This window comes from Podarcis erhardii (assembly GCF_964252035.2).
Source record: "Podarcis erhardii genome assembly, chromosome: 2".
Lineage (NCBI taxonomy): Eukaryota > Metazoa > Chordata > Lepidosauria > Squamata > Lacertidae > Podarcis > Podarcis erhardii.
In genome coordinates this window covers 16,927,121-16,949,322 of record NC_138498.1, presented here as the reverse complement: position 1 = coordinate 16,949,322, position 22,202 = coordinate 16,927,121, and the positions used below count along the sequence as shown (strand labels likewise).

Here is a 22,202-nt window from a genome sequence, read left to right as displayed (position 1 = left end):
GAAAGAGAGAGAAAGAGAGAGCCCATGGCCAAATGCAGCTTTAAATTTAAATCCAGAAGTTCAGGTTATATAAAACTCTAATCTCATTTCATCTCTGTGATACACACTAGTCTCAGGGCACAATTACTACTCATTGTTCACTGGGACAGCAAACAGTAGGGCAACTAGGCAGACTCGAAAGTAGGAAAATGCTGGCTTGGGCATTTATGTTTAAAGAGTGGTGAAGACTCCTCCTATCAGACATCCTATTAGTGAGGTAGTTTCAGGCCTTGAGGTTGTCCTGCTGGTATTTGTCATCAGCAGAAGTTTTGTATATAGTTTAAACTCCTTGAGCTGATATTTGCTGCAAGGGGAAAAAAACAGAACAAAACAAGCACAGATGACTCTGCATGAGTCAGTGCTTATTACCATTGCATCTTGGAGCACCAACGATTAGGAAACAGAGTCATAAGAAGTCAGGACTCACAGCTTCTGTTCCTGACTCTGCCACTGACTCACAAGGCAACCTTTGGAAAGTTGCACAGTCTCTGACTCAGACGCCCTCCTTTGCAAAGAGATCGGATCATTCCAACAGCCCCCCGTAAGTATGTTGCAAGAATAAATGAATATTATGTAAAGTGGTTGTGGGTGCATGTTCACTATGGAAACTTATGTTTGCCGTCAGATGGTAAAAGTTCTTCAATAACAACCTCCTCCTCCTCAACACCTACGGTTAAAAAAGGTGGGCTTACACCATAAGAATTTGTTTGCCAGTTGAGAGTCCCAGAATCATGTACCAGTCGGCACATCATCACTCCGTGGGCCGGCTGGAACATATTCTCACCCCAGCAGAGGATTGTTTCCAGGTAGGGGTCACAAGCGGGTCTTGAATAGCCTTTGGCTAAGACAACTGCGAGGCTACCAGCATAAGTTTGGCCAGGCTGCGGGGGGCAGTGGAGGACAGGGGTGCCTGGCGTGCTCTGGTCCACGGGGTCACGAAGAGTTGGACACGACTAAACAACAACAAGACAACTGCTTTCCATGCTCCCTCGATCAAAAGAAGTGATAGAAACTAAAATATATAAGGTAATCACCAAATGGCACCTTAAACCTAGGTTACGGTTGCCACAACGGAAAGTCTAGGCACCATTTTCTTTTATAATGAAATTTATTATTCTGGTTATTATTTTTCATTTCACTTCCGCACCACTTTATATTTTAAAGAGAAAATATCTAAGCAGTGGACGACACATTAAAACATCCATCAAACCACCCAGAATAAAACAAATTCAAGCTTCAAGGAAAACATTTCAAATCCTTCTCTAAGTGACATTTAGCTTTCCCCATATTTATTGACTGACTTAATTTATAGAGCTGCCACATCGCAGAAGTACACTAGGAACCAGTGCGGTGTACTGGTTAAAGTGCCGGACTAGGACCGGAGAGATCAGGGTGCAAATCCCCACTCAGTCCTGAAGCTCACTGGGTGACCTTGGGCCAGTCACAGCTTCCAAACCTCCCTCACAGAGTTATTTTAGGGATTAACTGCGAAGCAGGGCAAACCATGTACTCCTTGGAGCAAAAGGTGAGATAGAAATGCAATAAATAAGCTCTTCTGCTCACCTGCTTAAGAAAGTGGGACGGTGCCAGCCAGATGGAGATGTCCTTTGCCAGCGTGGTGCCCAGAGATCTCCGTGTAGTTGCAACTGGACCAGTGCCCATTGCAAAAAGTGCCTGGCTAATTCCTAACACTGATGAAGAGCTATAAACAACCGAAGAGGACATCCCACCATTATTTGAATAGGGGATCTTCTCTGGCATGAGAGATCAGGAACTCATTAAAGGGGATAACTAGAGGGAGAATGCAAGCAGCACAAGCAGAAAGTCTTCAGCTGAGCTCTTCTTCCCTTTGAGTTGCTCTTTGGCATGTTTATTATATATTACAGTTAAAAAATAAAATATTGTGCAGCACCTGATACATTTCTAGACTACCCTTCATTAGAAATAACCTCAGGGTTCACAAACAAATGAAGACCAGTACTAAAATTCATTACCCATTACAAATGGGCACCACTGACTGACCATCTACAAATGCCTTGGTGAAGTGATATATCCTCAGCTGGCATCAACATGCAATTAAAGTAGATGCCAGTTGCATTTCTGATGGGAGGGCATTCCAGAGCTATAGCCACCACAGAAGAAGACCTACCTTGAATCACTGCCTGATGCACTTACTGGTGGGAGCTCCAAAAGGCCCGCTCCTGCAGATTTTAAATCCCAGGATAGTTGAAATACAAAGAGGTGCATGTTCTGAAGCAATCTGAGAACAGCCCACCCATCAAGTTTTCCATTGTGCCATCCCAAGATGGCAGTGGCCTTTAGGTTTAAGCTTTAGCATCCTTAATTTGTAATACATTATGAGGCAGTAGTTGTGAGTAAGTAAGTTCTAGGCTTTCCCAGCTGTACTGCTTTAAAAACAACAACAACGTGTCCCTGTATATCTCCAGCTTTCTGTAACAGAATTAAGGGTTTCTGTTACAGCTTTGGAAAGGTATCTTATCTCACAGGACTGATGCAGAGATTGAGATAGCACCTACAGAGTGCTTTGACAATTCTAAAATGCTATTGATATAAATGTAAATGATAAGAATTATTCTACCACAATAAAACAGCAGAGGGGCTTGCAGAAGGATGCTCCACCACCTTTTCAGAAGTGTTCAAAGCAGTTTACTTGCAGTTTTACAGAATACATACCCAAATCCTTTCTGACAGGCCAGCACAGTCTCTTATAGGCTCTGACACTGGGAATACTTTCATTACGCCTCTTCTCCATGGAGAAGTCATGTATCTCCCCTCCCCCTCCCCATCCCCCATAATATTGAGGGTATAAGGCTTCTCTTTATGAGGCTCTGGGTGTGGGGTTGGGAGTTCCCTCTCTAGCGTCTCACTCTTCTGCTTTCCATCTCTACCCCATCCAGAAAGCAACATGAGGGTAGGCTGCTTCTTCCTCCACACCTCTCTCTGTCTAGGTAGCAGCTGCCAGGACATTACCTTGTTCGTTTCTACATGGTTCCATCCTTATTTCAGACATTGTGATATATTGATATATTGCTATGTTTAGCTGGTGATATATCAGGATGTTGAAAACCCAATATTGCCCAGCCCTACTATTTAACAATAGTGACAGGTGGTGATAGGTTGAAGTGAAGAGAAATCATGTCTTTGCTGTAGAGGTGAGATTCCAAGGGTAATTCCTGGGTTACAACTCAAACTCTTATCCTCAACACACACTCCCTATTGAGCAGTGTTCATATATATAAGCTAGGCGCCAAACCCTGGCTCATTTAACCAGGGTGAAATCAGCCCTGAGTGCTCATTGGAAGGACAGATCCTGAAGCTGAGGCTCCAATACTTTGGCCACCTCATGAGAAGAGAAGACTCCCTGGAAAAGACCCTGATGTTGGGAAAGATGGAGGGCACAAGGAGAAGGGGACGGCAGAGGACGAGATGGTTGGACAGTGTTCTCAAAGCTACCAGCATGAGTTTGACCAAACTGCAGGAGGCAGTGAAAGACAAGAGTGCCTGGTGTGCTCTGGTCCATGGGGTCATGAAGAGTCGGACACGACTAAACAACTAAACAACAACAACAACAAGAATCACCAAAATGGAATGCCTAGTTGCCATTTTGGAGCCAGACGACTCAAAAGGCATATTTTTCAAAACAGCTTTTTGGTTCCTGAAATGCGTTCTGATTGTGCAGATAAAATAAAATGGATAGAATTCTACAGGATGTGTTGCTGGTGTGTGATCCCCAGGCATGCACCTCCAGATGGTGCAGACGTCAGGTGCCATTCTGGCATCCGGGCATCTTCACTTGGTTGCAAGTGGCCTATAGCCAGGTGCAAAATGTGTCTGGCAAATTTTTAACACTGCTCTTAAGCTTCCAGAAAATGCTTAGGCAAAACTACAAGGGCACTCCTTTACTGTAGTGCTTCCCATCAAAAACATTTCTACACACCCTTTTGTCATACAGGCATAATAAAATATCTAGATTATTGCAATGAGCTAGCAGAAATAAGAATCTGCTTCGATTAGGTCTTGTTTGCACACAATTGTGGCAGCACACAGCCATTCTGTGCTACAGGTTCCCCAGTTAGAAGGCTGCTCTAGTAGTCCTTCTTTGTTCACAAAATGAACAACTCTTCCTGCTCCCCACACAAGCGCACCAACATCTGCACAAATTCTGCCACCACCTCTTACTTCTCTGAAGATTCCCAACAAAATAAATTGCCCTGGCAGGCAAGCAACCACAATCCAGATTCTTTAGTGAAGACACATGGATAAACAAAGAGGAATGAAGTCACTTGCTGAAATACAGTCAACCACTGTCACCTAGCCAAGCTAGCTCATGTTTAGTCTGAAGAGTAAACAGGAACCTTCCCACCTACATGATGAAGCAATCACAAAGCAACAATGACCTGGAGTGTTAAGCTCAGGGGAAGCCTGCCAGCAACGGGAGTGTGAACCAGGGTAGGGCACTGGTTGTGTCTGGATGTTTGAAAGTCAAGTTTCAGTCCTCACACAGCTATGAACCTCACAAGGTAGCACTGGGCAAATCAATGCCCAAGTCTGGTGATGTGACTAGAGATCATTATTTTAAAAAGTTGCTATGAGAACCTTGTGAAAAAGGAGGGATGTCAACATGAAAAATGCTGAAGAAGTATCTGAAGAAGTGTGCATGCACACGAAAGCTCATACCAATAACAAACCTAGTTGGTCAATAAGGTACTACTGGAAGGAATTTTTTAATGAAAAATGCTGTCAGGTTACAACAAATGACCTTGAACAAAGGAACACCTACATACAGTGGTACCTTGGGTTAAATACTTAATTCGTTCCGGAGGTCCGTTCTTAACCTGAAACTGTTCTTAACCTGAAGCACCACTTTAGCTAATGGGGCCTCCCGCTGCTGTCGCACCGCCGGAGCACGATTTCTGTTCCCATCCTGAAGCAAAGTTCTTAACCCGAGGTACTATTTCTGGGTTAGCGGAGTCTGTAACCTGAAGCATATGTAACCTGAAGCGTATGTAACCCAAGGTACCACTGTACTACTAAGCAAAGAAAAGCCCCCACTGACACATCTTTCCTCCCAGCGTATTATTTCAGAACAAGGTTATGAATTCACTGTTTTATCAAACTCAAAAGATTCCCCTATCCCTTCAATACACTTTCATTTGTTGTAGTTAAGCTGTTCATCATACATGGCAGTAGAAGCAAGCTTGATACTGATATGCGAAGCTTCAAAAGAATCAGAAACCAAAAGCAGGAAAAAGGAAGTGGGGCAGCTTACCTTGAAGCATTTGGGGTTCCCAGCCCTGCATGACCAGAGCTTCACAGTAGAGCTTCAGAAAGGGAGCGCACGATTCATGGACTGCTGATCAGCGTGGCAGTCAGAGGATAAATGAGCACTACTCACAAACTAGTTGCTTCTCGAAGAAAGCCACTCCCTACATCAGTAGGAGTTGTACGACAGATTGGAGAATTCATGCTGAAGGGCGGGGTGTAAAGGAAATTTATGACCTAGTCTAGGAACACTGAATCATTCCTCTGCCCCCAAAATGGGTTATCATTTTGTTCTTTCTTATCATGCCTGACACGAGGGCTCAACACCATAACAACCCTCCCTCTCCAGCCCTGGAGAACTAGGTAATGAAGTAAAAATGAATGTATGCTACCAAGTGTACGGCAAATAGCAAGTATGGGAGAGGGGGAGTTCATTGGGATTGTGGGGAAAGTTAGTCCTTTCTTCTCCTGCTGTGGTATACACACAAAAGTTAGGGCTACCAGAAGATTCGGGGGGGGGGCATTGTTGGGACTGCAACACTTGGTGAAAGGTTTTGGGGTTTGTTTGTTTTTTAAAAAACTCCCCACAGCCCATATTGAATCTGGAGGACAAACCCATTAGTAAATGTTTCATTTAACATCTAGTTTGGCCCCTCACATTCTTTGACGGGGTGACTAAACAATGGTCCTACAGATGCTGCAAAACTACAACTTCTATTAATCCTAGCCACCATGGCCATTGATCAGGGATGATGGGTGTTGCAGCTCAACAATATCCAAAGGTCCACAGCTTTCCTATCACTGCTCTAGGATCGTCAGAGTTGTATGTTTACTACCATCACCATTAATAGAATTCCCCTTGTTTATTTTACGTCGCTACATATGACTCCTGCTTCAAGGCTAAATTATGCTATCAAAGATATAAGGGGCTTGTTTCCTTTCTCTATCTTCCTCCATGGACCTGTGATCATTTCTTTTAAAAATTAACAGTGAGAAGGTAGGATACTCTATCTCAATCTGCACTCCTTTGTTTTCCCAAAGTGAAGTTTTCATGGTTGGACTTCTATTCCCCCACCCCATTCACCAATTCCCCTCCATATTTATTTATAATTTCACCCCCACAAAGCTAGAATACTGAGAAGGGCCAGGTGTAGTGGTGTTTTAACCGGATAATAGATGTACACATACACAGTCCAGACCACAGCTGTGTGTATTTGGAGGTCGGTTATGACAGTAAGTCAGTCTTCTTGACGGCCTTTCTAAAAATGTATGTGCGGCATAGATAGCCACATCCTGTTATCTTTTTAAAAAGTTAGGGAAAGCCCAACATTAATAAGTAGAAAATAAGCATTTTTATTTAAAAAAATAAAGAAAAACAACAAAGACTATGCTAGAAATGCCACTACTCCCAAAATAAAGCAATAATGGAGCTATGCATTTATATTATGGTAGCAGGCAAAGACCCGCAATTAAAAGAATTCCTGAATATCAGTTGGTAGATTGTGTGGGAACTAGCCAATTTTAGGGGTGGACATCAGGCAAGAATGGGTCAGCTGGTTTACAGTCAAAGCTCGGTTCCCGAATGCCTCCATTTTGGAATGTTTCAGTTCCTGAAAACTGAAAACCCGGAAGTAAATGCTCTGGTTTTCGAACGTTTTTTGGAAGCCGAATGTCCGCTGCGGCTTCCGCTTGAGTGCAACCCATCTTGCAACAACCTCGGTTGTTGAACATTTCGGAAGCCTAACGGGCTTCTGGAACAGATTACGTTCGACAACCAAATTTAACAGTACTTGGTTTGGGAGCAAAATCCTTAACATTTATCAGTTATTTGACACCACATAGCATCCAAACAGCTTCACATGTAATTAATTCAGGAACATTTACAGCCTTATTGAGTAGGTCAGTATTATTTTCTACATATAGCAGATAGATTGCTGAAGAATTAAGCTGGGCCTTATGTTAATTGCAACTTTGAAACTTGTGCTTGAGACCCTCCTCTTTCTTTTAACTCTACGAGCCCCCACCCCAGGGCCCCCAGCCAAGAATGGAACCATAGCACAGAGCAAATGTGATAGTGGTGGTGGTGTTTTTTAGCTGTTAAAAATAGCTGTGGAGATGATATTTAGGAGGAAAACAGCATGGAGGAAAACGGCAAACACACCAGGGACCCAATCCATATCAGGAGATTACACAGATGGGTGGTTTAAAAAAATGAGAAAGGTAATTCCCAGAACAGAATTCAAAGGCATGGCTAAAGACATGTCTAGGTTTAACTCCAAAGTCACCTAGCAAATTTATGTAAGAGGTGAGATTTGAAGCAGTTTTTCTGGATCACAACACAATCTTATAGCCACTGTGCTGTATAAACTTTTGCTGTAATGCCTATCATAAGGTCCATGACAAGTAGGAGCTACCTATCCCTTCACTGAATAGACAAAATGGCTACAATGCCAGCAGCTTGTACATATTCATGGCACCCTTTTGAAGACACACCTATGACGGCACTGAAAACTTGGGTTAGCTTGGCCTCGCCTATACTTGCCACACAAATCCTGTTGAGAGAAGCTCAATCTCAAAACTGCTGCAACTCAAGTAAGTATGGTTTAGGACTCCCATGCAAACCATCTTAAATGACAGCGTCCCAAGAGGCAAGATTTCCTATATTAGATGGATGTTTAAAATCCAGGGTTATCAAGTGACCAGGAGATGTACCTCATTTCAACACATCAGTACTGTATTAGAGCATTCCAGGTCTACATGAGTAAAATGAAGTGTCTGGGAAAGGAACATGCTGGATCATGTCACAGAACTGTACTTATCATAAGCAGGCCTCACCTATGAACGAGGAAATTACCTTACAGTCTGTACTGCATGCAAGCACATTATAATTACAGAGATAGTATCACCCAAGTGTCCTTCCTGACTTGGTAGAGCTGTCCATAGAGATTTGCTGCTTCCCACTTCTCTCTCTCACTTAATGCACCTTACTTCTCAGGGTTTGAGTTTTCTTTATGTTCTTTAACCTTAGGGAACTGTCCCATTTGGGGGCATCAGGGCTGCTAGATACTACTGTAAGCAAACTACCATGTCGGAGATACATGAGAAAAAGCAAAGGGAAGCAGCATATTGCAGAAGAACTTAACACACGTGATATGCAAAGCACCACCACTCTTTCCTTATGAGAAGATCTGCAGGTGTTATTGACATCAGTTTGCCTCAGATATGGCTGAAATAAGATGTCATGGTGGTTAAGGGACTGCTACTGAAAACCGGAACTCTGTGTCAGTTCTCCCCTCATCTCTCTATAAAGCATAGTTAAGGAAATACATCAAGCAGCAGCATCACTTTCTTAGCTTTCCCATCTAGTTTACCCCAGTGGCAGCCAATAAAAAGTGAAGCGGAAGCAATGAAATTTATGGCATGACATCAGTGTCCCATGTTTCCTTAACTACATGCCTTACAGGGAAGAGGAGAGGGGAGACAATATGAAGATGCCGTTTTCAGCAGAAACACTTTAATCACCATTCCGACTTTATTCCACCCCAATAACTCAATAAACACCGGCATACACATGTTTTAAAAAATGCCCTCCCCCCCCCTCCATGTACATGCCCTTTCACATTAAGTTCAGTTTCACATTATAAGCTCAAGTCACCATAAGGTCACTGCAAAACAATTCCCATTCTGAAAAAATGATAACATGTTCACATCTGGGAAACATTCACAGCACCAATAAGTCAGGAGCAGCCTAGGATGTACTTGACAATTTCCTAAGTGACTATGTATATAAACTTTTTACTGGAACTGACCAAAGCACTCCTTTTACTTTTGTATTGCATTGTTTGATATTTGAAAAATGAATTTATTTGTTGTTTTTAACGAAACCATGTATATAAACTCCTGCTAGGGTGATCTTCAGTACAGGAAGGCTCGTAAGACAAAGTTGGCCTTAAGATGTGATGTGATAACAACTTCCCTTGGGATGCAGCTCACTATGCAACAGTTCCACCTGGATACCAATTACATGCATGCACAGCCATACCTGAAGACAGATTCCTACTGAATGTTTGTTTTGCTATTGGGATTGTAGTTCCATTTGTGTTTCTCAAGCTGGTCTCTGACTGTAATAAATTTCATGTTTCAATCCCAGCAAGCATTTACAGCAGGGGCCAGCAAACTTTTTCAGCAGGGGGCCGGTCCACTGTCCCTCAGACCTTGTGGGGGGCCAGACTATATTTTGAAGGGGGGGAAATGAACAAATTCCTAAGCCCCACAAATAACCCAGAGATGGATTTTAAATAAAAGCACACATTCTACTCATGTAAAAATACCAGGCAGGCCCCACAAATCACCCAGAGATGCATTTTAAATAAAAGGACACATTCTACTTATGTAAAAACATGCTGATTCCCGGACAGTCTGCAGGCCAGATTTAGAAGGTGATTGGGCCGGATACAGCCCCTGGGCCTTACTTTGCCTGCCCATGATTTAATTGTTGTAAATCTAGCTAACTCCTTTCCTGCCACTAGGTGTAAAGCCAACAAGCACCCTAAAGCTAATAGTCAAAACAAAATAAAAAAATTCCTTCCAGTAGCACCTTAAAGACCAACTGAGTTAGTTCTAGGTATGAGCTCGAAAGCTCATACCTAGAACTAACTCAGTTGGTCTTTAAGGTGCTACTGGAAGGAATTTTTTTATTTTGTTTTGACCATGGCAGACCAACACGGCTACCTATCTGTAACTGGAGCTAATAGTCAATTCACCTTTCAAAAAGAAACACACTACATAATGAGGGGAAAACATACTGGCCTCAGAAATGTTAAGGACATACAGTATTACACATTCCCCTCTTGTTATTAGGCCGCTCCAGAAAAAGGAGTGTGGCATGGGAGGAGGCTGATTTCTGCTTGGACCTGCACCAAATACTTTGCCAAATACTTTGCCAAAGAAGGTCACACTTTTCTAACTTCACATGGTTTCAGGACAGGTTAAGGACACTGTGCTTTATAAAATCACCCCTCTGATTGGCTACTACACCAAAGTGGCCAGTACAGTTATGAGAGAAAATGAAACTGGACATACTCTAATCTCGCTGAGGACTAATCTCTCTGTGTAGGGCCACATTCTGCAAGAGCCACAAAAGCCACAAAAGATGGGACTGGATGCAGAATTCAGATTCTTAAGAGTATCAGCTCTCATTTATTTATTCTTAAACTTTCCATTCCTTAGAGATGTGTAGATATGCTTAGAGAAAATGTATGGACAATACCAACTAAAATCTCAGAAGCCAGAGAGATGCCAAACTGAGACTGCAATCCTAGTCACACTTACATGGAAAAAAACTAATTGAACGCAGTGGTACTTACTTCCAAGTAAATATGAGTAGCATTGCACCAGGGATTGAGACATGGTTGTATTGCCTTTTGCTTTTTACCTTTTTTATATTGCCCTGCATTGTGCTTTGCCTGTCAATGGTCTGAAAATGAGAATTATGCACAATAAAATAAATTATGCAGATTTACATAATTTATACAGCCTGTACAGTTTGGTTTCCCCCACCAGTGCAGTATTTCTCCTGGATGGAGATTGTTAATTTGTTTAGCACAGAGTACATACAGCTCTGGCAGTGGCATATTCTACAACTAATAATGTTTTGTAATTGATACTGACTGGACCCAAGGAGCACAACACAAGGAGGGAATACTGGTTTTATTTTTATTTTATTTCTCCATTTCAGGTGAGGCATCCCAGAGTGGTTGCCAACACTACATTTCAGCTGCTGGCTGAGAGGAAAGCAGAAACATGAAACCTGTCTCATTCTTAACTGAACTGGAAGGGAAAACAAAGAAGGGGGAAAAAATCAATACTGTGCACACAGGTTAAAGACATTAGCTTGTTAAAAACAGAGCAGAAAATACAAAGCATTTCTCACTGTTAGTATTACTGGGTGCTAAAGTTACAGGGAGGAGAAAAGGAACCACAAAGGGAGAATACGCTCAGAAGGCAAACAGCAGCCAATATCACAAAAGTTTGCAAACAAAATTAGCAAAACATTTTTAAAATGCATATCGTTATGTGTTGCAAACCATTAACAGGTCTCAAATAAAGTTGCTGGAGCAACAGGTGCAGCAGAGATGCCTATACTGCTTCATGGAAGAACATGCACCCAAGAAGCCCCAAAACTCACTTTTCATGGGCACATTGACAGAACACTCTCCAAGGCGATGTGGTTCTCCTCCTATAGAGAAGATAACTAGGACTACTGCTTCCTCTGCAGTCATTGGGGATTTACAAGGCATTACAGATCCCAAACCAAAACAACAGGATACCAGCCACATGACTCACACTGTACTTAACACAAATGTTAACGGTATAGCACTGCATCCTAAGTAAGTTCTACAGAAGTACTTAACAATGTCCAGCTTTTGCTCATGTGAATATGCCTACAAAACAAGTTTGTTTTAGGTAAAGGTAAAGGTAAAGGGACCCCTGACCATTAGGTCCAGTCGTGACCAACTCTGGGGTTGCGGAGCTCATCTCGCTTTATTGGCGTACAGCTTCCGGGTCATGTGGCCAGCATGACTAAGCCGCTTCTGGCGAACCAGAGTAGCGCACAGAAACGCCGTTTACCTTCCCGCCGGAGCGGTACCGATTTATCTACTTGCACTTTGACGTGCTTTCGAACTGCTAGGTTGGCAGGAACTGGGACCGAGCAATGGGAGCTCACCCCGTCGCGGGGATTCGAACCGCCGACCTTCTGTTCGGCAAGTCCTAGGTTCTGTGGTTTAACCCACAGCGCAAGAGGGTATAAATCCCACCCACTTTCATTACCCTTTCACTTAAGACATTTGAGTTTTTTGCTTACCACATATATTTAGCATTACTAAAACAGTCGTTCTTTGCAGACTCCCAATGACCCCAGACGCCAACTCAAGTCCTGCAATTCCCGATAAAGTAGAGAAGGATGCGGGGGGAGGGGGGAATCTCTAATACAAAGCACTTTGGGGTGGGAGGTTCAGAGTGAGCTCAGCCTCTCTTTTGCTAATGTTTTTCTCTCAGCAAGTTGCTTTAAGTCATAGAACCTCTTTGGGACAAAAACAGCTGGGGGAAATTGGGAAAAGTTCCAGCTCCGTTCCCCAGCTTCATACAAAATCCGTGATGCGCGAGTACTGAAACACAGGCCTGCTGCCATCATGTCTAACTAGGCTTCATATTTTGTGGACATGGGACCCAGTATTTTTTCCACAATAGGGCGCAAGTTTCAGCTATCACAGCATGTATAAACAGAAATATGGTCAAACACATATTAGCAGGACAGACAGAGAGTCTGGGATTTAAAAAAAAAAAAAAAAGTATGCTACAAGCAATTATTTCATAGTTGGGGTGGTTGGGGAGAAGCACACAGGGCCTCAGCCATGTTGCTTTGAGGCCAGTAATTCTAACAGAGGCGGAAGCAGAAACCTATCTAGTGCCCATAAGATCAAGCAAATCACTTGTGATAAAAATATAAAGCAGCTGGGGATCCAGAGTTTCCTCACTCCTAAACTTCTTGATCTCCAGATAAGAAAACAGCTTAGAGGTTTTGTTGTTTTTTAACAATCCCATCACAGTCTAGCACCCCTTCTCCTTTTTAGAAATGAAATGAGAGGCAGGTGGCTGTTATCATAGCCTAGTCAAAGTCCTAGCTGGGAACACCCACAAAGTAAACAAATTACCTCACCATGGGGAAAAAAGGGAGGTAACTGGGGACAAAACTAGGTGAAAATATTCCTTTTAATCTGCGCAGAAGGAAGATGGAACGTAACCCACCATTTTTCTCCTGTAGTGGACATTGCGCTGGGTAGTCATCTCTATACCAGTACCACATCCCAGGCACTTCTTTGAGATACAGCCTGCTACCACAGGCCTACCACCCTCCATCTGGGGTGGGTGCTCTTATACCGTCTCCTTTTATTATTTTTCATTTGGGCTGTTTGTATCTCAACTAACAATTTTCAACGATAGGTAAAAGTGGCACAACTCAAAGCACCAGTGGAGTGGGGCCACACAGCCTCACAGTAAAAGGTATTAGGTTTTTTTGAGGGGGGGGGGCAAGAAGTGGATATGACAGAGGTGTATAAAATTATGCATAGTGCAGAGAACGTAGATATGCTCCTCCAACATCCTGCTATCATGCGCCACACAACATCGGCCCCCAAAATCTCCTTCAGAAGCTGGCACCTCTGCAGTGCATTATTTAAAAGTTGTAGTGATAGCTGCAAGCTTGGACAGTTTGGTTTCTGACAAGGCTGTCTACCCCTCCCAATTGGTGATACATGCATGCACGCGCACACACAATGAGTTTTTGGGTTATTTTTGGGTTTATTGGTTCAGTGGCAGGCACAGAGCTGCCTTTTATTGGGTGGAAAGGGTTCTGAGCATCGACATTTGTTATGAAATGGACATTTCTTTTAAGCCAAAATTGCTTAGCTATCCAAATGTGTGCCTAGGTCCAAAAGGGCTGGGGACTTCTGAGCCTCTTAATACCAGTTGATGAGGAAGGTGAAAGAGAAAGAGAGAGCAATTCCACTCGTGTCCTATTTGTGGGCTTCCCAGAAGCATCTGTTTGGCCAACATGGGAAGATGATGCTGAACCAGATAAACCTCTGATCCAGCAGGACTCCCCTTATGTCCTTAAATAGCTGGCTGCCACTGGACAAAAATCTATGCCGTATTAATGTATTTTCATCTGCACCCATTTTTATAACATGACAAATTGAAGCAAGTCAATTTATTCCTTGTGAAATTTAAATACATCCTTGCCTACACTGATACTAAGAGGTGTTTAGTTCACACAGCAGAGGCCAGATACATGTTAAAGCATCTTCAAATAGGCATCAGTAACTGATAAATAACTAATCAGAAAAGACCCTTCTTGGTGGTTAAATCTAATGCAAACCTACTGATCAAAATATTTATTGGGCATGTACCATATGATTCCTCTTTCTCTTCCCCTCCCCCTCCAAATCTGCTCCAGAAGGTGACCCAATGCTCCTGAGCAGATTTTGCAGGATGGGTTTTTTTTGGAGGGGGGGTGTGTGTTCCTGTTAGATTTCACCCAAAGTGGGTTTGCACCACTTTAACTATCATGGCTTCCTGAAGGAATCCTAGGAATTGTAGTTTGTTAGAGGTGCTGAAATTCCATGGTAGAAATCTCCAGCTCTCCTGTCAGAGCTTCCTGGAAAAGGAAAGGGACTGTTTTATTTGACTGGTTTAAAACTGAAGTATAGATACTCCTAATGTGAGTTAAAGAACAAATCGAGTGTAGACTCAAACAGGATAGATTTTGAACCTATCACAAGCCAACAGCATGTGACTGTCAATGTGACAGTCCGAGAAGTACTAATATGTTCTAAAATGCAAGGCATGCAGGTAACATTATTTGCACATGCACACACATCACTACACAAACACATTTTCATAATAAATTAGTATTCTTGCTGGGCAATGCTGAAAAAGTACTGCAGTGATCAGAGCTGCAGCTTCAAAGCGTACCAGATTCAAATGCTGCATAAACAATGCAGGATTTCCTAAAAACATAGAACAGTATAGGTTGAACCATGTAGAAATAGTTGGGGGTTTTTAAGCCTAGGGTAAAATGACACACGCTGCAGAAAATATAAAAATGTCTTCCCAGCAGTTACAAGTGCCAGTAAATTCAGCAATTTACAATTCTCTCAAAAGGGCATAAGAGGACATTCTCTGTCATTACTTCATATCATCAACATTCACCAAAACTTAACAGCAGACATAATAACAAGCTATACTCTTACATTTTTTTATGAACTTCCCTAGAAACTGGACTAAAATCCCCTCCAGAAATTTTGTGTGCTACAAAGTGACATATCAAAGTAGCTAAGAGTGACCTTTAAAGGCCTGAAGCCTCCAAGGGGGTTAGCACCATTAAGGAAGCCCGTTGTGGTAAGTACACTGATGAATAGGGTCCTAAACTAAGACTTAACACAAATTCCTACTAATTTATTAATGAGGAAAAAACCCAAAGTGAAAGGAACAGCAACGCCACTTTAAAAAAATGCATATGCTACTTCTTGTGAATTGTCTGTTCATAGAACTTCTGCCAGAAAAACTTACTAATACAGTGTGTTTACAGATCAGAAAAAGGCTTGCTTAGCAAAGCAGAGCAGAACAGGATTGTGGAATATTCTTCCATGGTTTTACTGATCATGATCCAGCATGTGGAGAATGTGATTCTACATGTAAAGAGCAAATTAATTGTACAGAAATAGAGCTCGGTTTCTGAGTAACTCACATAGAAATACCTACAATATCTGATATAGAAGGCTTTAAACTAAAAAATAAAAATCTTAAATTTGGCCCAGAAGCATATACGGTAGGCAGCATAATTAGCCAGTAATAGGTGTTACTGTTGTACTAGTGATTACAAGTACTCCCAAACTATTGGTCTGCTCCTTCAGAGGAAGTGTAACCACATCCAGAACAGACAATTGACTAGTCTGTAGTGCAGGACAGGCAACTGACTAATCTCATTACTCCAGTTAGGTAGGTATATACCATGAAATAGAGATGTTATGGTATGAGGGCATCTAGACCATATTCTCACCATACACTAGATGACATTTCAAGTGCTCATCTCTTAAGTTTCTGTGGCCAAGATTCAAACAACCATTCATTTTTTTCAGTGTTTGCAAGTGCACTTTGCGTTTTCTTAAGCAGTCATATTATGAATGACAAAAAAAGATGCAAAGGAGCAAAACAAAAGCAGTTTTTTATTATATCATTGGTTATGTCTGCTGCTGAAAATCAAAAATTCTACTAGGCAAGTACAAGCCACTGATCTAATCAATGTAGCTCTTTGGTTGCAAACCCAAGTAACTTATCCCCAGTAAGATAATTCACAAATAATTTCTCTTCTGAAATAACTCACAATGCATTTATGATAAAAAAAAGCAAAGGATGTACACAAAAGGGGCTGGCAACTGATTCCCCCCCCCAAAAAAATGCCCTGTAGTCATAATCCCTAATGTTACACCAAAGAGAGAGAATGTATACCCTGTAAAAATGACATCTCTTATTCCTCCCCCTATGCAGAGTCAGTCATTTTCTCTCAGCTTCAACACACAGTGTCTTCTGTTCTGCAAAAACCATCTATGGGCGTCATTTTCAAGAAAACTGAGGACAATAGCTTAACAGCCAGTGTGCAGAAAGCTCAACATGGAGACTAAAAAAAAAATGCAACCACAGAAAAGAAAAGAGGAAATGTGCCATTTATGGCTCAAACACAATTTAAGGTTTTGTTTTTAGAATAACAGGAACTTTCTGTTAACTGATTACAGCTGCATGAAACAGCTTGCACAGGTCACATGGAAAATACATTATGCTCCCCCCACCCCTCATTGTTATCCGAGACTCCTCACCCACATGTACACCTCATAAAAAGCAGTTGATTTTTTCCTTGAAGGAGCTATTAAAACCTGTAAGATGACAGGGAATTAAACAGAAGAGGAAACCATCTACAGGAACACATTAAAATTGGTACATTTACATGATATAGAGGGCAAGGGGGAAGGGGGGGAAGAGAGCGAGCATCAGGTCAGTCTCTTCTCTCGAACTGTATGAAAGGCTTAGAGCTCTCTCTCACTCATACATAGAGCAAGCTACCCAAGGGCATTTGAAAAAGGGGAGATTTACCACTCCAAGACAGCTCTTGTAGCCTCTTTTCAAAGGACAGAGCCATGGAAATATTTTTAAACAAGTATTTTAAGCAAACACAGATTTCCCCCCCCCCCATACCTACTGAACTGTCAGGCTTGGTGGAAAGTAGCAAAGCAGAAGAAGGCCGGATGACAGATAAGTGTGTAACAGAAGGGTGGGGGGTGGGGGATTTTAAATTACAATAAAGGATCCAGAGGGGACCTTATCCAGAAATGGGGAATCCAAGCCCCATCAGCTCAGACACACTCTCCCCACACTTCAGTGATGCTCACTGACAGGCACACTGCTGAGGAGTCAGAAGGGATGCCACCCTACCCCTAATGTGGGTATCATTTGCACAATGCATGCAGTATTTTAAACAACCGGGGGGAGTACATAAAGTGCAGCAACAACCCATACATGCTATAAGGCTGAGCAATGGGCTACAGGGAACCCCCACAGCTCAAAACAATGTTTAGCTTTGTGCATTTGCAGATGTCACCAAGACCAGATTCAGAGACGCTTCTGCACCCCAACGGATTACAGTATGAGCAAGGTGGCAATGAGGTAGCGGCCTACCCATTTCCACTGACTAATGTGGCAAAGGGACTGCAAAGAAAGAGAATTTAACAAAGTAAGTGCTAAGGTGCAAGCTTCAACTCACAATGAAGTCACACAGGCAGCATGTGAGTGCAGATGAGGGGGAAGGGAAGGGGATGAAGAAGGAGGAAATCTCTTGTGTGCCTTCGCAAAATTAATACAGACTAAGGGAAGGCAAAGGAGCAGAAGTAAAGGAGCAGAAAATGGAAATCACACACACACACAAACACACAGAGAGAGAAATAAAAAAAAGGAGCAGAAAATAGAAAGCACAACAGTAAGAAACACCATAGACAGAATAACTGCCGCACATAGGAAGAACAAGGATATAGTTTGAGTTCCACACTTGCAATTTTATAAATCATTTAATGCGTCAACACAAATAGAAGTTACTAATATTGCAGTTGTTGTATAAGGGATTATGATGATGACCAGAATGTATGGAAACTAGTAACATTTTGGAACACAGAAATATAGCAAATAACCAAGCCATCAATTCTAGCACATGGGGGGGACCTTATCTAAATGATAAAAATCGATATTTGAACTACTGATAATAATAATTGTATTATAAACTGGTATTGCTACAATTGTATTACAACTGGTATTGCTACAACGAGGCTATTATTATTGGATTGTAGTTGAAAACCAATAAAAAAAAGAAATGAAAATGCAAAGGACACGCGCGCGCACACACTTAAGAAGAATTAAGAAACCCAAAGGCTCGTTTGCACACTCTCTAACAGCTCCATGCTAACCCTAAACGAGGAAGAAAACGCCATTATCTAGAGAAGGGGGAAACGGGAGGTTGCAAAGAGCGCAGGATTAGGAAAAGGAGAGAAAAGGGCCTCTTCTCCTTCCTCCTCCTCCGCCGCCACCACCATCATTGCCCCCAAAACCGAAGGGGGGAAATGCCCTCTGCTTAGCCAAACAGGGGGCGATCGATGGAAAGGTGCCAGGAGAGGGAAGGGAAGGGAAGGGGAGAAGGGCTCCGATCCCCCTTCGCCCTCTCTTCGTTCCCGCCCTGGAAAGAAGAGGCTCACCTTCCGAGAGCTCCAGCTCCAGCTCGGCGAGCTGCTCGCGGACCTCCCGGGGCAAGCTGGCCGGCGGAGACACGGCGCCGTTACCGCCTGGCGGCTCAGCCATGATGGGGAGGGAAAAGTGGCCGACTCCGGCGGCGGCGGCGGCAGCAGCTGCGGCTCCTCCTCCTTCCTCCCCTCAGCGCTGAGGGCTCCGGATCCCGCCGCGCCAAGCATCGGCGCCCGCCGCCATGGCCGTGATCCTCCTCCTCCTCCTCCTCCTCCTCCGCCCGCTTCGCCTCCGAGCGCCGCCGCCTCGTCCTCCTCCCCGCAGCCGAGCTGAGCCCCGGCTAGGTCACATGAGAAAGGCGGGAGGCGGGCAGGCCCAGCCCGGGCTCCGGCAGCAGCAGCAGCAGCGGCGTCGCCACCACCGCGCGAACCGAACGAGCGCCGCCTCAGGCAGGGCTAGGCCTAGCCGGCGAAGGCGCCACGGCTAGCTAGGCCGCGGGCGACCTCCGCTGGCCGCCTCGGACAAGCGCACGGCGCCGCGATAGCGCTCGCTCGGGCCCTACTTCCCTTCTGAAGAAAGCGCTTAGCATTGGTATGGCGCTTGTGAGGCATTTCCAGAAGCTTCCATATCCTCCCACCAGGGGGGACAACTTGATGTAAAATATTGGGGTATCGTCGTCCACGTGACGCAGTGCAAAGTTTGAATGGGACTTTTTCGGGGGGGGGGGGTCAGTGGGACCCCTTCATATATTTTATGGGGGCGTCAAAGCCCCCAGAGCCCCTAGAAGATGGCTCCTATGCCTCCAACATACTTTTGAATTATGGTGCTGGAGGAGACTCTTGAGGGTCCCATGGAATGCAAGAAGATCAAACCTCTCCATTCTGAAGGAAATCAGCCCTGAGTGCTCACTGGAAGGACAGATCCTGGAGCTGAGGCTCCAATACTTTGGCCACCTCATGAGAAGAGAAGATGCCCTGGAAAAGACCCTGGTGTTGGGAAAGATGGAGGGCACAAGGAGAAGGGGATGACAGAGGACAAGATGGTTGGACAGTGTTTTCGAAGCTACCAGCATGAGTTTGACCAAACTGCGGGAGGCAGTGGAAGACAGGAGTGCCTGGCGTGCTCTGGTCCATGGGGTCACGAAGAGTCGGACACGACTAAACAACAACAACATGCCTCCAACATTTATCCAATCAAAATACGGACATCCTATTCAATTAGAAGAATGCATTTTTCTAGAAAAATACAAGTTGTTAAAAAGTTTGGCTCCAACTGTAACAACAACAAAAAATAGGTTCCGGTACTGCATGCCTTTGAGTAACTCCTGAGAAAAAGCACTAGGAAGAGGAGGGGGAGCTTTTTTATAGAAAAATAGGTGCTGGTAATCACCATGAAGTTGTTACAGTAAGAGCCAAACTTTTTAACAGCAACAAAAAATAGGTGCCAGTATTGCGTACCCTTGAGTAACCCCTGAAATAAAGCGCTAACACTAATAATACCCTGAACATCAGACTGGGTTGCTCTAGTCGCTCTGGGCAGCTTCTGACGTACAGTGGTACCTTGGTTTACGAACTTAATTCCGGAAGTCTGTTCTTAAACCGAATCTGTTCTTGATCTGAGGCACGCTTTCCCTAATGTGGCCTCCTGCCGCCGTCACCCTCGGATTCCATTCTTAGACCGAGGTAAAGTTCTCAAACCAGGACACTACTTCCATTTTTGCGGAGTTTGTAAACCAAATTGTTTGTAAACAGGACTGTTCTTAAACCGAGGTACCACTCTATATAAAAACATAAAACACTAAACATGAGAAGACTTCACTATACAGGGCTGCCTTCAGATGTCTTTGAAAGGTTGTCTAGTTATCTCCTTGACTTGAGGATCGTATGACTCCATACCTTCCAATATTTCTCTGATGAAAATAGGGGTGTCATGAGGAAAAGCGGGACATTCCAGGATTAAATCAGAAAGCGGGAAGGCTTCTGTAAATCCAGAACTGTCCCTGGAAAATAGGGACACTTGGAGGGTCTGGGCTCTAGAAGCACTGAAGTGGGTCACCCCACATGCGTAGCTCAAGTTTGTTTTAGACCCAGGATTGCTAATGACCAATATTAAGATGAAGGGTCTGCCTTGCATGTTGAGCATGCTGCTTTATGGAAGTGAGTTGGGGGCATGTTGAGCTCCCTGAAGTGACGCCTCAACATCTTCAATACGTGCAAAGTCAAGGAGATTTGGAGCATCACATGGCAGTACAGTTGGGGGAAAAGATGTGCTCTCCCAAGTACATTCCCAGCATGTTCACCCTTCTGCTGCAGCGACGTCTACACTGGTTCGGTCACGTCCACAGGCACTCTCATACTCTGTGGCCATCCTACAGCTACAGGATCCAGCCTTCTAGCCAGCATGCTCAACGGTGACATGCATACAGGAAACCTGACCACAGAAACACCATGCTCAAGAACAGGAATGAATTCTCAGGAATTGAGTAAGCAATGTGGGAGGGATTAACAAGTTGTTCTCAACCTTTTCAGGCCAACACATTTTGGAAAATTTATGACGTGTCATGGATATGAAAAACCTGGCAAATGCTCATAATCACTCATCTCCAAAAAGTCAAAATATAAATGCCTCTGTAACCACCTTTTTGTGTTTAAAGCAAGCTGCTTTGGGGTTGGGCAGAGGTCATTGGCAAACAGCAGCTGGGGTGTTTAAGTGCACAGTAGTGCTTGTGGACTCCAGGATTGAGTAGAAAGTATCTTTTATTTCACTTTAATAGGCAGGGTTGATATGCGACGTTGTGCATATCAATATATTGTCAAAATCACTCACAAGCTGCATTTAAATCTCAAACCGCTAACTAGATTCCTTTGCTCATTTGAGATTCCTTTGCTTACTCCAGGACAGGAAATCTGTGGTCCTCCAGGTGTGTCTATTCCAGTTCCCATCAGCCAACATAAGTGACGAGTCGTAAAACAAGTTATGTATGAAGGTTCCCCGTTCCTGGTTTTCATAGTAAGGCTGAAATCAATGCTATTTTGTGTGATAATGAATCCTCATCTATAAAATGTAGTCAGGAATTGAGGCTTCCCCCAGGCTTTTCACACTTTGTGACAAGGTGGGACGCGGGTGGCGCTGTGGGTAAAACCTCAGCGCCTAGGGCTTGCCGATCGCATGGTCGGCGGTTCGAATCCCCGCGGCAGGGTGTGCTCCCGTTGCTCGGTCCCAGCGCCTGCCAACTAGCAGTTCGAAAGCACCCCCGGGTGCAAGTAGATAAATAGGGACCGCTTACAAGTGGGAAGGTAAACGACGTTTCCGTGTGCTGCGCTGGCTTGCCAGAGCAGCTTCGTCACGCTGGCCACGTGACCCGGAAGTGTCTCCAGACAGCGCTGGCCCCCGGCCTCTTAAGTGAGATGGGCGCACAACCCTAGAGTCGGACACGACTGGCCCGTACGGGCAGGGGTACCTTTACCTTACCTTACATGATGGAAACAAATATGGAAATACTTGAGGAAATACTTTAATACAAATAACCAAGTTTTGCA

General features: G+C 43.8%; 1 protein-coding gene and 1 long non-coding RNA gene across 5 annotated transcripts in view; one reads left to right on the top strand and one right to left on the bottom strand.

The window, feature by feature from the left end:
• DIP2B (disco interacting protein 2 homolog B) overlaps positions 1-18,909 on the bottom strand; it is a 176,580-nt gene extending 157,671 nt beyond the window's left edge. For 3 of the 4 annotated variants that reach the window (XM_081849506.1, XM_081849507.1, XM_081849509.1), the window contains exon 1: positions 18,678-18,909. In XM_081849506.1, coding sequence (XP_081705632.1) covers positions 18,678-18,780 — 103 coding nt within the window. In that variant the 5' untranslated portion in view covers positions 18,781-18,909. Of the gene's footprint in view, positions 1-5,329; positions 5,468-18,677 lie in introns of those variants that run through there. The other variant, XM_081849508.1, reaches the window with a different exon arrangement.
• A 2,897-nt stretch (positions 18,910-21,806) lies between these two features.
• The window catches only part of LOC309335139, a 160,730-nt gene continuing 160,334 nt past the window's right edge, over positions 21,807-22,202 (top strand). Inside the window, exon 1 of the long non-coding RNA XR_014153387.1 lies at positions 21,807-22,065. This is a non-coding gene — a long non-coding RNA (uncharacterized lncRNA). The remainder of the gene's footprint in view (positions 22,066-22,202) is intronic.